Here is a 16,864-nt window from a genome sequence, read left to right on the forward strand (position 1 = left end):
GTCCAGATTAATTGAGACCGTGGGTCCTCCTACAGGGTTTCCCTTTTCTCAGCTTCTTTCAGTCTTCCCTAGTTCAACAACAGGGCTTAGCTGCTTCTGTCCATTGGTTGGGTACAAATATCTGCATCTGACTCCCTCAGCTTCTTGATGGGTCTTCTGGAGTGAGGTCATGTTAGGTCCCATTTTGTGAGCGTTTCATAGCCTCAGTAATTGTATCAGGCCTTGGAAACTCCCCTTGAGCTGGATCCCACTTTGGGCCTGTTGCTGGACCTTCTTTTCCTCAGACTCCTCTCCATTTTCATCCCTGTAATTCTTTCAGACAGGAACAATTATGGGTCAGATTTGTGACTGTGGAATGTTCTCCCTCTCCCTCATTTGATACCCTGTCTTCCTACTGGAGGTGAGCTCCATAAGTTCCGTTTCCCTACTGTGAGGCAGAGTCTCTCCCCTCCCAGGTCTCTGGTGCGTTCTGGAGGGTCCTCCCAACCTCCTATCTACTGAGGTTTCCTGTTTCCATTCTTTCTGCTGGTCCTCAGGGCTTGAGTCCATTTCCCCCACCCAATGCCAGATCAGGTTCCCTTCTCCTTACTCCCGCTCCCCTGCCTGTCTACTTTCCCTCCCAGGTCAATCCTTCCCTTCCCACTTGTGATTGCTTTCTTCTCCCTCCCAAGAGGGACTGAGGTGTCCTTACTTGGGTACTTCAGCTTTTTGACCTTTTTGAGTTCTGTGGCTAATATCCACTTATCAGTGAGTACATACTATGCATGTCCTTTTAGACCTGAGTTACCTGACTCAGGATGATATTTTTTAGGTCCATCCATTTGCCTGCAAAAGTCAGGATATCCTCATTTTTTTGACCTTTTTTTATTGGATGTTTTCTCTATTTACATTTCAAATGTTATCCTCCTTCCCGGTTTCCCCCCTCCTGGAAATGCCCTATCTCATCATCCCTAGCCCTGCTTCTATGAGGGTGTTCCTCTACCTACTCCCACTGCCACCTCCCTTCCCCCAGTTCCCCTACTTTGGGGCATCTATCAAACCTTTATAGGACCAAGGACCTCTCCTCCCATTGATATGACAAGGAAATCCTCTGCTGCATACGCAGCTGGAGCCATGGTTACTTCTTGGTTGGTGGCTTAGTCCCTGGGAGCTCTGGGGGATCTGGTTGGTTGATATTGTTGTTCTTCCTATGAGGTTACAAACCCCTTCAGCTCCTTCAGTCTTTCCTCTAACTCCTCCATTCATGTCCCCATGCTCAGTCAAATGGTTGGCTGTACACATCTGCCTTTTGTCAGACTCTGGCAGAGCCTCGAAGGAGACAGTCATATCAAATTCCTTTCAGCAAGCATTTCTTGGCATCCACAATAGTGCCAGGTTTTGGTGACTGTGTATGCAATGAATTTCCAAGTGGGACAGCCTCTGGATGCCTTTCCTTCAATCTCTGCTCTATACTTTGTCTTCATATTTACTCCTGTGAGTATTTTGTTCCCCTTCTCAGAAGAATCAAAGCTCTCACACTTTGATCTTCCGTCTTCTTGAGCTTCATGTGGTCTGAGAATTCTATCTTGGGTATTCTGAGCTTTTGGGCTAATATTCACTTATCAGTGAGTGCATACCATGTGTGTTCTTTTGTGACTGGGTTACCTCACTCAGGATATTTTCTAGTTCCATCCATTTTCTTAAGAATTTCATTAATTCATCATTTTTAATAGCTGAGTAGTACTCCATTGTGTGAATGTACCATATTTTCTGTATCCATTCCTCTGTAGAAGGACATCTGGATTCTTTCCAGCTTCTGGCTATTATAAATAAGGCTGCTCTGAACATAGTGGAGCACATGTCCTTATTACATGTTGGAGCATCTTCTGGGTATTTGCCCAGTTCTCATTCTTAATAGCTGAGTAGTATTACATTGTTTAAATGAACCACATTTTCTGTATCCATTCTTCTGTTGTGGGGCATCTAAGTTGTTTCCAGCTTTTGACTATCACAAATAAGGCCACCATGAACATAGTGGAACACTTGCCCCTGTGGCATGATGGAGCATCTTTTGGGTATATTCCCAAGAGTGGTATAGCTGGGTATCAGGTTGATCTATTTCCAATTTTCTGAGGAACCTCCAAATTGATTTCCAGGATGGTTGTACCAGTTTGCATTCCCACCAGCAATGAGGGAGTGTTCCTCTTTCTTCATATCCTCTCCAACGTGTGTTGTCACCTGAGGCTTTGATCTTAGCCATTCTGATTGGTGTAAGGTGAAATCTCAGGGTCATTTTGATATGTATTTCTCTGATCACTAAGAAATTTGAACAGTTCTTCTCAGCTATTCGAGATTCCTCAGTTGTAAAAACTTGATTTATTTCTATACAATATTTTTTGATTAGATTGCTTGGATTTTTGGTCATTAGCTTCTTGAGTTCTTTATAAATTTTGGATATTAGCCCTCTATCAGATGTAGGGTTAGTGAAGATTTTTTTCCCAATCTGTAGGTTGCCAATTTGTCCTATTGACTATGTCCTTTGCCTTACAGAAGCTTTCCAGTTTCATGAAGTCCCATTTATCAATTCTTGATCTTACAACCTGAGCCATTGGAGTTCTGTTTAGGAAGTTTCCCATATGCTCATTCATGTTAAAATACACTCTGAAACTTCTGATCTATCCTTGTTATTGTTTTATTTGTTTTTACATGATTGACTTTTCTTATATTTTTTTGAAACTGTTTACCCATGGTTTGAAAAACAGAAAGTCTGCATATTACAGGACTTCTTTCTTTCCCCTAAGACTGTACACATTTCACTGTTTATAAGACCCATATTCTTAGCCTTCAGTGGAAATTGAGAATGTTTACTCATCTTGGTCACTGTGCATAGAGTCACAGCTATTGGGCAATTGCAATATTTTGTCAAGATCCAGTTTTATAACTACTCAGAAATGGCATTAAAGAATCATGTGGTAGTTTTGTTTTTAATTCTTTATCACTAGTTCATGAGGATCCAAAATTTTCAATCCTCACCAACAGTTACCTTTTCTTTGATTTGGTTATTGCAATCTGAAAGGGTGTGAGATGATACCTTTGCTTTGACGATACAATGGTTTTGATTTTCAGATCCCTGGTGATCAGTGATGTTCAGCATCTCTTCACACTTGTTGGCCGTTAGTGGGTTTTTCTTGGAGAAATACTTATCAGTATCTTCAGCCCAATTTTAAAGCAAGTTAGTCATTTTGGGGGTTCCTTATAGACTTTGGAAACTAATTGCTTATCAGTCATATGACTCACATATACATGCAGACTTTCATTTTCAATGTGTTGTTGTTTCTTTTAGTTGATGTTACACTACTTAGATTTTTAATTTTGTATAGTCTCATTTGTCTAATTTTGCTTTTGTTATATGTTCTCTTTGCAAAGTCAAATACAATGCTATTTCCATATTTTCTTCCAGGGTTTTCTTAGTTTCAGATTCCATGTTTACATAAATCATTAATCCAGTTTTAACTGTTTTAACTGCCTTCTCTCTCTCTCTCTCTCAGCCACCCACACACACACCCACACCCACACCCACACACACACACACACACACACACACACAGAGAGAGAGAGAGAGAGAGAGAGAGAGAGAGAGAGAGAGAGAGAGAGAGAGGATAGTAGAGAGATATATGGGATCTTTTAAAAAACAATGAACAAAATCACTGAGGAGTCCCTATTACACACACAGTAAATGCTTCCAGAAACCAGATGAAATTCTGGCTTAGATAACTCATGAAACTTTTGACTCTGGCATGCTTCTGTCACTGATATGTAGTAGAAGTTTCAATAAAGTTAATAAAGGCTAAAGTGAGAATGCTAAATTTGAGTGAAAGTGTATATTTAAAGTAATATCAGAAATATCTTTCCATTCTCTATCACAGTTTGTTGAAATTAGTGGAGTAAAATTAAAGTTAAAGCAAAGTATGGTGATTCATTCCTGTAATTCCAGCACTGGGGGGCTGAGGCAAGTAATTGGGCAATAAAAATGAACTTAATACAAAGGGCCAAAAAAGAAAAACAATCCTCAAAGCTAGATAGGTAGGGAAGAAAGAGTAGAAATAGATATGGGAGGAGTTTGGGGGCTAGAAAGATCAAAATATATTATATGAAATATTCAAAAATAATAGTAATAAAAAATATGACCCAGAAACAAGACAAGCCAGTTTTCAATAAGCAAAGAATGAAATTTCTCCTTAAGAGAGATACAAATGACTGTAATTCTAGAGAACATATTCATTATCAGTAATTATTTGGAGAAAATAAGCTTATGATATATAGTTGGCTATAATAAATATATGTAGCTAGTGGTCTTTAATTGACAGAGAAATTGGAATCTTCATATAGTTCTGAGAGGAAAATGAAATGCTGCAGCCAGGTTTGAAGTTTGGAGAAAATATTAAAGAATGACTCAGCAATTAAGTTTTCAGACTCGTAGCCAAGACAACTGGAAACACACATTCACACAGAAACTGCTGCAGGAGAGAATTACATGTTACAGTCACATGGTAGAATCAATATCAGTGTTTCTCAACTGTACTGTGCTTGCATAATGACAATGTGATTTAGTCATAGAAGAGAATGAAACAGTGATACAAGGAAGGGACTTTGGGGCAGTGGGGAGCCAGGAAAGGGGAAATCATTTGAAATGTAAATAAAAATGTATCGAATAAAAAATTCCATGCAAGGCATGTATTTTTTGCTATGAATCTTTCCTTCTTTCTTTCTTTCTTTCTTTCTTTCTTTCTTTCTTTCTTTCTTTCTTTCTTTCTTTCTTTCTTCCTTTCTTCCTTTCTTCCTTTCTTCCTTTCTTCCTTTCTTCCTTTCTTCCTTTCCTTTCTTCCTTCCTTCCTTTCTTCTTTCTTTCTTTCTTTCCTTCTTTCTTTCTTTCTTTCTTTCTTTCTTTCTTTCTTTCTTTCTTTCTTTCTTTCTTTCTTTCTTTCTTTCTTCCTTCCTTTCTTCCTTTCTTCCTTTCCTTTCTTCCTTCTTTCTTTCTTTCTTTCTTTCTTTCTTTCTTCCTTCCTTCCTTCCTTCCTTCCTTCCTTCCTTCCTTCCTTTCTTTCTTTCTTTTCTTTCTTTCTTTCTTTCTTTCTTTCTTTCTTTCTTTCTTTCTTTCTTTCTTTCTTTCAGAAAAGGGAAGGCTACCAAGAGATATCAATCAAGCATGGCATATCAAGTTGCAATAAGACTAGCTAGATACTTCTCATATTATGAATGATGCAACCCACAAGGAAAAAGGGGGTCTTAAAAAGTCAAACAACTAATTTTTTTTAAATGTGATTAAACATTTGAATAAGTAGAGAATATCACACAGAAATATTGGCACCAGCAGCCAATGATTTGGTTGGGGAGTAGACTTAGCATTTGTAGCTTTGATTACACCACAAGTTCCAACTCTGGTCTTTACTCTCTTTACAGGTTCATTTACTCCTGAATGCCCAGACATCTCTGAATCAGAAAGGATAGACTGCGCACCTGGCCAAGTGGTGACAGAGGTCAGCTATGGGGTCGTGACCGGTAGCCTCCTGGGTGTTATAGCAAATAAATGAGTATGCTAGTTGGGAAGGGAGAAGTGGTGGAATGCCTTATGGTTCTGTAAATTTCTTGGCTTGATGATAAATGCAATAAACAGCTGTACTAAGGAAGTACAGAAAACAGGCTAGAAAATGAGGTAGAGTTGCAGTCAAGTTCCAAAGTTCAGAGTAGAAGGAAGTTAGCAATACTGGAGCCATTTCTAGGTATACGTTGACCTTTGAGAGGTTAACTGCTTGTGGACTAGCCCACTTCTCCTCTAAAAGTGACCCATCAAACAAAGGTGGGTGACTATGTCACTTGAACTTATATTAATTCTTGTAAGAAGAGTCTTCTGAAGTTGAATAGATTATTAGCAAATGAGGGCCCAGTAGACACACCGGAAATAATAGATCTCTCCACCACCTGTTGATATTCATGAGAATATCAAATATTTGAACCTTGCCTTATTGTGACTTGTGTGACTTATGTCATAAAAACGGCATGTATTTAGATTTCAATTTTGTGTGCTGTTTTGGCATTCTATATTCAGAGTTGCGACATTTTAGTAGGAATTAGGACTGTATTAAATTTTAGGTTTCAAGAGTTGACACCTCAACTCCCCGCCACCATCTTCCCTGCCTTCCAGGGCAGAAAAGCAGCCCAGGTACTGAGATACACTGAGTTTAAGATCTCTGGGGGCTCAAACCACCAGGGGTCTGCCTGTGCCCAGGACCTGAGCACATAGGCAGTTCATCTGCCAGCCGGCCTGTCTTGGGGCCTGTGTCCTACATGGGGATCAGCAGAGGGAATGACTCTCCACTGCTACCTTCACTCCATGACAGAGCAGTCAGGGAGCACCTGGTTCACTGAGACATCACAATTATAACATTGCATGGGGGGCAAGGCTCAGCAGGGCTCCAACGGCACAAAAGAGGAAGGCAGCACATCAGCAGTCTGGGCCAGAGGAAACCCAGGCATCCAGTGTCATGGAAATAGCCTTAAAGGTCCACAGGAGGTTGAAGCACCAGCCAGTGACAATAAGACCATCTAACACCAGTGAGAACTAGATGGCTAAAGGCAAAAATAGGAGCATTACTAACAGAAACCAAGGCATTATGGCAGCATATGAATGGAATTCTCCAACAACAGCAAGTCCTGGATACCCCAACACACCAGAAAAACAAGAGTTGGATTTAAAAATCACTGGTCATGATGTTGTTAGAGAAACACACGAAGGACATAAATAAATCTCTTAAAGAAATTCAGAAGAAAAATGATCAAAAGCTAAAAGCCCTTACAATGGAAACACAAAAATCACTTAAAGAAATTCAGGAGAATATGGGTCAAAAGATAGTAGCCAATAAGGAGGAAATGCAAAAATCACTTAAAGAAATACAGGAGAATTTTGATCAACAGGCAGAAGTCATGAAAGAGGAAACACAAAAATCTCTCAAAGAATTACAGGAAAACACAAACATGCAAGTGAAGGAACTGAGCAAAAACATTTAAAAACAGGATCTAAAAACAGAAGTAGAAACTACTAAGAAATCGCAAAGGGAGACAACTTTGGAGATAGAAAACCTTGTGAAAAAATCAGGGGTCTTAGATGCAAATATCAACAATAGAATACAAGGGATAGAAGAAAGAATCTCAGATGCCAAAGATACCATAGAAACCATGGACTCAACAGTCAAAGAAAATGCAAAATGCAAAAAGCTTGTAACCCAAAACCTCCAGGAAATCCAGGACACAATGAGAAAGGCAAATTTAAGGAATATAGACATTGATGAGAGTGAAGATTTACAACTTAAAGGGCCAGCAAATATCTTGAACAAAACTATGGAAGAAAACTTCCCTAACCTAAAGAGAGAGATGCCCATGAATATACAAGAAACCTACAGAACTCCAAACAGACTGGACCAGAATAGAACTACCTCCCGTCACATAATAATCAAAACCCCAAATGTACTAAACAAAGAAAGAATATTAAAGGCAGTAAGAGAAAAAGGCCAAGTAACATATAAAGGAAGACCTATCAGAATTATACCAGATTTCTCACTAGAGACCATGAAAGTTAGAAGATCCTGGGCAGATCTCATGCAGACTCTAAGAGAACACAAATACCAGCCAAGATTACTATACCCAGTGAAACTCTCAATCACCATAGATGGAGAAACCAAGATATTCCATGACAAAACCAAATTTACACAATATCTTTACACAAACCCAGCCCTACAAAGCATAATACCATTACAACGAGGGAAACTATACCCTGGAAAAAACAGGATAATAAACTTCTTTCATCAAACCCAAAGGAAGATAACCACTCAAATATAAAATTAACATCAAAAGTGATAGGAAGCAATAATCACTACTCCTTAATATCTCTTAACATCAATGGACTCAATTCCCCAATAAAAAGACATACATTTTGCTGCATACAGGAAACACACCTCAGTGTCAAACACAAACACTACCTTAGAGTAAAAGGCTGGAAGATAATTCTACAAGCAAATGGTCTCAGGAAACAAGCTGGAGTTGCCATTCTAATATCAGATAAAATTGACTTTCAACCTAATGTCATCAAAAGAGACACGGAAGGACACTTCTTGCTAGTCAAAGGAAAAATCCACCAAGAAGAACTCTCAATCCTGTACATCTACGCTCCTAATGCAAGGGCACCCTCATTCATAAAAGAATCTTTACTAAAGCTCAAAGCACGCAATGCACCTAACACAATAATTGCGGGTGACTTTAACACCCCACTCTCCTCAATGGACAGATCAGGAAAACAGAAACTAAACAGGGAGACAGTGAAACTAATTGAAGCTTTGGACCAATTGGATTTAACAGATATATATAGAACTTTTCATCCCAAAGCAAAAGAATATACCTTTTTCTTTGCACCTCATGGTAGCTTCTCCAAAATTGATCATATAGTTAGTCACAAGACAGACCTCAACAAACATAAGAATATTGAAATAATCCCAAGCCTCCTATCAGGTCAGTATGGAGTAAAAGTGGTCTTTAATAACAACAAAAACAACAGAAAGCCCACATACACATGGAAACTGAACAATACTCTACTCAATAATATCTTGGTCAAGGAAGAAATAAAGAAAGAAATCAAAGACTTTTTAGAATTTAATGAAAATGAAGGCACAAAATACCCAAATTTATGGGACACAATGAAAGCAGTGCTAAGAAGAAAACTCATAGCCCTGAGTGCCTCCAAAAAGAAAATGGAGATAGCATACACTAGCAGCTTAATGACACACCTGAAAATAAACCCTTAGCCAAACTAACCAAAGGGACAGTATTCAAATTAACAAAATTATAAATGAAAAGGGAGATATAACAACAGAAACTGAGGAAATTAAAAAAATTATCAGATCCTACTACAAAAGTCTGTACTCAACACAACTGGAGAATCTGTAGGAAATGGACAATTTCTTAGACAGATAGCAAATACCAAAATTAAATCAGGATCAAATAGAACATCTAAACAGAGCCATAACCCCTAAAGAAATAGAAGGGGTCATAGAAAGCCTTTCAACCCAAAACAGCACAGGACCAGATGGTTTTAGTGCAGAATTCTATCAGACCTTCAAGAAAACTAACACCAATACTCTTCAAACTATTTCACCAAATAGAAACAGAAGGAACACTACCCAACTCCTTCTACGAAGCCACAATTACACTGCTACCAAAACCCCACAAAGATCCAACAAAGAAAGAGAATTTCAGGCCAATATTCCTTATGAATATCGATGCAAAAATAAATAAAATTTTTGCCCACCGAATCCAAAAACACATCAAAACAATCATCCACCATGATCAAGTAGGCTTCATCCCAGGGATGCAGGGATGGTTCAATATACGGAAATCCATCAATACAATCCACTACATAAACAAAGTCAAAGAAAAAAAACCACACGATCATTTCATTAGATGGTGAGAAAGCATTTGACAAAATTCAGCATTCTTTCATGCTAAAAGTCTTGGGAAAACAGGAATTTAAGGCCCATATCTAAACTAAAAGCAATATACAGCAAACTGGTAGCCAACATCAAACTAAATGGAAACTTGAAGCAATCTCACTAAAATCAGGGACTAGACAAGGCTGCCCCCTCTCTCCATATCTTTTCAATATAGTTCTTGAAGTCCTAGCTAGAGCAATTAGACAATATAAGGAGGTCAAAGGGATACAAATTGGAAAGGAAGAATTCAAACTGCCACTATTTGCAGATGATATGATAGTATACTTAAGTGACCCAAAGAACTCTACCAGAGAACTCCTACAGCTGACAAACAACTTCAGCAAAGTGGCTGGTTACAAAATCAACTCAAGCAAATTAGTAGCCATTCTATACTCAAAGGATAAGCAGACTGAGAAAGAAATTAAGGAAATGACACCCTTCACAATAGCCACAAACAGCATAAAGTATCTTGGAATGACTCTATCCAAACAAGTGAAAGACTTATATGACAAGAACTTCAGATCTCTGAAGAAGGAAATCAAAGAAGCCTTCAGAAAATGGAAAAATCTTCCTTGTTCATGGATTTGCAGGATTAATATAGTTAAAATGACCATCTTGCCAAAAGCAATCTACAGATTCAATGCAATCCCCATCAAAATCACAACTCAGTTCTTCATAGAATTAGAAAGAGCAATTCTCAAATTCATCTGGAATAACAAAAAACCCAGGATAGCTAAAACTATTCTCAACAGTAAAAAAGCTTCTGGGGGAATCAGTATCCCAGACCTCAAACATTACTACAGAGCAATAGTGAGAGAAACTGCATGGTATTGGTACAATGTCAGGCAAGTGGATCAATGGACTAGGTTTGAAGACCCAGAAATGAGCCCACACACCTATGGTTACTTGATCTTCAACAAAGGAGCTGAAAACATGCAGTGGAAAAAAATAGCCTTTTCAACAAATGATGCTGATTAAATTGGAGGTCAGCATGCAGAAGAATGGGAATTGATCCATTCTTATTTCCTTGTATTAAGCTCAACTCCAAGTGGATCAAGGACCTCCACATAAAACCTGACACACTGAAACTAATAGAAAAGAAACTGGGGAAGACCTTTGAGGACATGGGCACAGGGGACCTGAACAGAACACCAATAGCTTATGCTCTAAGATCAAGAATTTACAAATGGTGGCAAAACCAGAACGGGGAAGTGGGAAGGGGTGGGTGGGAGGACGGGGAGAGAAGGGGGCTTACGGGACTTTTGGGGAGTGGGGTGCTAGAAAAGGGGAAATCATTTGAAATGTAAATAAAAAATATATCGAATAAAAAAAAATAGAAATGAAAAGGGGGAATAACAACAGAAACTGAGGAAATTCAAAAAACCAGAACAGGGAAGTGGGAAGGGGTGGACGGGAGAATAGGGGGAGGGAAGGGGGCTTATGTGACTTTCGGGGAAAAAATAAATAAATAAATAAATAAATAAATAAATAAATAAGGCTGCAATGAAAAAAAAGAATTTACAAATGGGACCTCATAAAATTACAAAGTTTCTGTAAGGCAAAGGACACTGTCAAAAGGACAAAATGTCAACCAACAGATTGGGAAAGGATCTTCACCAACCCTAAATCCGACAGAGGGCTAATATCTAATATATACAAAGAACTCAAGAAGGTAGACCACAGAGAACCAAATAACCCTATTAAAAAGTGGGGTACGGAGCTAAACAAAGAATTTTCACATGAAGAACTTCGGATGACTGAGAAGCACTTAAGAAATGTTCAACATCATTAGTCATTAGGGAAATGCAAATCAAAACAGCGCTGAGATTTCACCTCACACCAGTCAGAATGGCTAAGGTTAAAAACTCAGGAGACAGCAGGTGTTGGCGAGGATGTGAAGAAAGAGGAACATTCCTCCACTGCTGGTGGGATTGCTAGATGGTACAACCACTTTGGAAATCAGTCTGGCAGTTCCTCAGAAATCTGGGTATGACACTTCCAGAGGACCCTGCTATACCACTCCTGGGCATATACCTAGAGGATTCCCTGGCATGCAATAAGGACACATGCTCCACTATGTTCATAGCAGCCCTATTTGTAATAGCCAGAAGCTGGAAAGAACCCAGGTGTCTCTCAACGGAGGGATGGATCAAAAACTGTGGTATATATGCACAATGGAGTACTATTCAGCCATTAGAAACAATGAATTCATGAAATTCTTAGACAAATGGATGGAGCTGGAGAACATCATACTAAGGGAGGTAACCCAGTCTCAAAAGATCAGTCATGGTATGCACTCAGTGATAAGTGGATATTAGCTTAGAAACTTGGAATACCCAAGACATAACCCACATATTAAATGATGTCCAAGAGGAATGGAGGAGTGGCCCCTGGTTCTGGAAAGACTTAGTGCAGCTAGGGGGATATACCAGAACAAGAAAGTGGGAAGGGCTGGATGGGGGAATAGGGGAGGGAAGAGGGCTTATGGGACTTTCGAGGAGTGGGGAGCCAGAAAAGGGGAAATCATTTGAAATGATTTGAAATGATCGAATAAATTAAAAAAATGAGTTGACACCTCAGTATATCAGTATATTTTCTTTTTTTAAATTCGATATATTTTTTATTTACATTTCAAATGATTTCCCCTTTTCTGGACCCCCATTCTCCGAAAGTCCCATAAGCCCTCTTCCCTCCCTCTGTTCTCCCATCCACCCCTTCCCACTTCCTGTTCTGGTTTTGCCCTATACTGCTACACTGAGTCTTTCCAGAACCAAGCCACTCCTCCGTTCTTCTCGTACATCATTTGATGTGTGGATTATGTTTTGGGTATTCCAGTTTTCTAGGCTAATATCCACTTATCAGTGAGTGCATACCATGATTAATCTTTTGAGACTGGGTTACCTCACTTAGTATGATGTTCTCCAGCTCCATCCATTTGTCTAAGAATTTCATGAATGCATTGTTTCTAATGGCTGAATAGTACTGCACTATTTATATATACCACATTTTTTGCATCTGTTCTTCTGTTGAGGTTCTGGCTATTATAAATAGGGCTGCTATGAACATAGTGGAACACGTATCCTTATTACCTGCTTGGGAATCCTCTGGGTATATGCCCAGTAGTGGTATAGCAGGATCCTCCAGAAGTGACGTGCCCAGTTTTCTGAGGAACCACCAGACTGATATAAAAAATAGAAAGCTTCTCTTCTATGTAATACATTTTTTGTGTTGTTCTTCATATATGTCTTATTTAAAGTTCTATTGTATGTAAAGTTCTTTCTGGGTATTTCATATCTTAATTTTTAATTGCAAATGCAATTCTTTGTATTTGTCACTTATTTTGATTATGATTTTTCTTACTAATGATAAATTTATATGCCTTACCTTTAACTTAAATTATAATTACTATTTATATAATTGGTGGTCAGCTTAAACTTCCTATCAGTTTTCCAAAAGCTTTTAGCAAATGTTTCCTTTCAGATATTAATTATAGTTATATTCTCAGAAAATGGCTGCTGATTCTGCTTTGCTTTAATATTTATTTGTCATTCATCCATGTGTTCTGTTGTACTTTGTCGTTCTTCTAGAAGCAGTCACAAAAGGGGTGATGTTTAGACACCCTATCTTTGCATGGATTTTTTGATGAGAAATAAAGGGTTTTATTTATTCAGAAGTTTAATATTTGCTATTTTATTTTATGTTTTACTTATTCACTCTACATTCTGCTCACTACCCCACTCCCAGTCACACCCTTCCACAGTTTTTCCTTCCCCATCTCTTTCTCCTTTGAGCAGATGGAGGTCCCCTGGGTATCCCTCAACCCTACACTTCAAGTCTATATGAGGCTAGCTGCTTCTTCTCCCATTGAGGCCAGACAAGGGAAACCTAACTAGAAGAACATATTTTATGTACAAGCAATAGCTTTTGGGATAGACCCTGCTCAAGTTGTTCGAGACCCATATTAAGACCAGTCTGCCACATCTGCTACATATGTGTGGGGTGGCCTAGATCCAGCCCATGTATGTTTTTTGGTGGTTCAGTCTCTGAGAGTCCCATGGGTCCAGATTAGTTGACTTTGCTGGTCTTTCTGTAGAATTTCTATGCCATTGAACGTCCCACAATCCTTCCTCTTATTCTTCCATAAGAGTCCTCAGGCTCCATCCATAGTTTGGCTGTCTGAGTGGGTCTGAGTCAGCTGCTGGGTGGAGCTTCTCAGAGAACAGCCATGCTAGGCTCCTGTTTGCAAGCATAACAGAATATCATTAACAGTGTCAGGGATCACTGCTTGCCTATGGGATGGGTCTCACGTTGGGCCAGTTATTGGTTGACCATTCCCTCAATTTCTGCTCTATACCCCAAGCCTGCATTTTTTTTTTGGAGAGAGATTAAATTTGGTTTGAAAGTTTTGTGGGTGGGTTGGTGTCTTTATTGCTCCACTGGGGTTCCTTCTGCCTGGCTACAGCAGGTAACCTCTTCAGATTCCATATCCCCAATGTCGTGAGTCACAGCTAAGATCACCTCCATTGATTCTTATGTGCCTCCCTTATCCCAGCTCCCGTCTCTTCCTGGAGGTGCCTGCTACCTCCTCACCCACATCAGTTGCAAATTTCTATTCATTCTCATGGCCATCTCTTGTGTTCTTCCTCACACTTGATTCTGAACCCTCCATTCCCCTCCCCATTCCTGTGCCATTCCAGTTCTATCCCTCCATCTGTGTATCTTATTCCTCCTTCTAAGTAAGATTCAAGCACCCTCACTTGTACATTCCTTCTAGTTTAGCTTCTTTGGATCTGTGGACTGTACCAAGGGTATCCTGTATTCTATGGCTAATATTGAATTGTATGTGAGTACATACCATGTAGCATGAATTTTATGAAAGCTTCTTTTCTTATTAATTGTAAGTCTCCAGTCTTCTTTCAGTGGAGGAATTTACAGTGTTCAGGAGAAGACCAAGTTCTAGTAGGACTGAAGCATTACATTCTTCTGTGTACTTGGTATTTAGGGCCAGGGTTTTCCTCTGACAGTTTAAGGGATTGTCCTGGTCAGCTCAGGACCCCTGCCTGGCTCTTTACTGCTTTGAGAGATGTAGAGCTCCTTGTGACCCTGTAGCCGGTACACTGGTTCCCATCTGGTCCCAAATCCAGGCCAGCAACTTGCTCTGCCACACTTTGTGGGTTATAGAATGCCTGGCATGTCTGTGGAAGTTACCTGCTTCATAGCTGGTCTACTCCCTGAGTCTACAGCTTTTACTGAAACCACCAAGTGTTGTTTTAATTCCCCTTTCTGTGGAGTCAGATTGGGCACCACTCTGATACTACAACAACTCCTACCCTCTGAAACCAGTATAAAATGTGAGAAATGGTCTTTTATTTCAGAATTGCTATGGTGCCTTAACAGAAAGATATTTTATAAGTGTGAATTTACTTCTGGTATCTGATTTTTAAATGGCTGTTTTGTTTTTTTATACTGCTGTAGTTACAACACCTCTGGAATAGGTCCTGTAAGTCCTTAAAATCTTTCCTTTTTAACTTTTTCATTAGTTATTTTCTGTATTTACATTTCAAATGTTATCCCCTTTCCTGGTTTTCCCTCTGTAAACACACTATCCCATCACCCCTCCCCCTGCTCAACAACCCACCTACTCCCACTTCCTTGTCTTACCATTCCCCTATACTGGGGCATTGAGTCTTCTCAGGACCAAGGGCCTTTCCTCCCTTTAATGTCCAACATGGCAGTCCTCTACTACATAGTCATCTGGAGACATGTGTCATTCCATGTGTACTCTGTGGTTGGTGGTTTAGTACCTGGAAACCCCAGGTGTATTGGTTGGTTCCTATTGTTGTTCCTCCTATGGGGCTGCAAGCTCCTTTAGCTCCTTCAGTCCTTTGTCTAGCTCCTCCATTGGGGACCTTGTGCTCAGTCCAATGATTGGCTGAGAACATACACCTCTGTATTTGTCAGGTACTGGCAGAGCCTCTCAGGAGACAGCTATATCAGGCCCCTGTCAGCAAGCACTTGTTGGCATCCACATTAATTTCTGGGTTTGGTGACCATATCTGGGATGGATCCCCATGTGGGTCAGTCTCTGGATGGTCTTTCCTTCAGTCTTTGGTCCACACTTTGTATCTCCTCCCATGGGTAGTTTGTTCCCCCTTCTAAGAAGGACCAAAGTATCCATACTTTGGTCTTCTTTTCCTTGAGCTTCATTTGGTCTGTGAATTGTATCTTGGGTATTCGAAGATTCTACTTATCAGTGAGTACGGACCACGAGTATTCATTTGTGATTGGGTTACCTCACTCAGAATGATATTTTCTAGTTCCATCCATTTGTGTAAGAATTCCATAAATTTATTGTTTTTAGTAGCTGAGTAGTATTCCATTGTGTAAATGTATCACATTTGCCATATCCATTCCTCTGTTGAGGGAGATCTGGGTTCTCTCCAGCTCCCGGCTATTATAAATAAGGCTGCTATGAACATAGTGGCGTATGTGTCCTTATTACATATTGGAGAATCTTCTGGGTATATGCCCAGGAGTGGTATAGCTGGGTTGTCCAGTAGTACTATGTCCAATTTTCTGAGGAACTGCCAAACTAATTTCCAGAATGGTTGTACCAGCTTGCAAATTCCCAGCAGTGGAGGAATGTTCTTCTTTCTTCACATCCTAGCCAGTACCTGCTGTCACCTGAGTTTTTGATCTTAGCCATTTTGACTGGTGTGAGGTGGAATCTCAGGGTTGTTTTGATTTGCATTTCCCTGATGACTATGCATGTTGAACATTTCTTTAGGTGCTTCACTGCCATTTGGTAATCCTCAGTTGAGAATTTGTTCTGTACCCCATTTTTAGATAGGGTTACTAGGTTCTCTGGAGTATAACTTATTGAGTTCTTTGCATATATTGGATATTAGCCCTGTATTGGATATAGGGTTGGTAAAGATCTTTTCCCCAATCTGTTGGTTTCTGTTTTGTCCTATTGATAGTGTCCTTTGCCTTACAGAAGATTTGCTATTTTATGAGGTCCCATTTGTCAGTTCTTGATCTTAGAGCATAAGCTGTTGGTGTTATATTCAGGAAATTTTCCTGTGCCCATGTACTTAAGGCTCTTTCCCACTTTCTTTTCTATAAGTTTCAGTGTATCTGGTTTTATATAGTGGTTCTTTTTTAAAATTTTTCTATATTCTTTGTTTATATTCCAAATGATTTCCCCTTTCCCGGTTCCCCCCTCCCCATAAGTCTCATAAGCCCTCTTCCCTCTGCCTGTTCTCCAATCAAGCCCCTCCACTTCTCTGATTTGGTAATCCCCTATAATGCTGCATTATGGAGGTTCTTGATCCACTCGAACTTGAGCT

The 16,864-nt window shown here is 39.6% G+C and overlaps 1 protein-coding gene across 1 annotated transcript in view; it reads left to right on the forward strand.

The window, feature by feature from the left end:
• Positions 1-16,864, forward strand: part of Mgam2 (maltase-glucoamylase 2 (putative)) — a 102,258-nt gene that overhangs the window by 4,030 nt on the left and 81,364 nt on the right. Inside the window, exons 2-3 of the mRNA XM_052172841.1 lie at positions 4,227-4,238; positions 5,440-5,516. Coding sequence (XP_052028801.1) covers positions 4,227-4,238; positions 5,440-5,516 — 89 coding nt within the window. The remainder of the gene's footprint in view (positions 1-4,226; positions 4,239-5,439; positions 5,517-16,864) is intronic.

The sequence above is a fragment of the Apodemus sylvaticus genome, chromosome 2 (genome assembly GCF_947179515.1).
Source record: "Apodemus sylvaticus chromosome 2, mApoSyl1.1, whole genome shotgun sequence".
Taxonomy (NCBI): Eukaryota; Metazoa; Chordata; class Mammalia; order Rodentia; family Muridae; genus Apodemus; species Apodemus sylvaticus.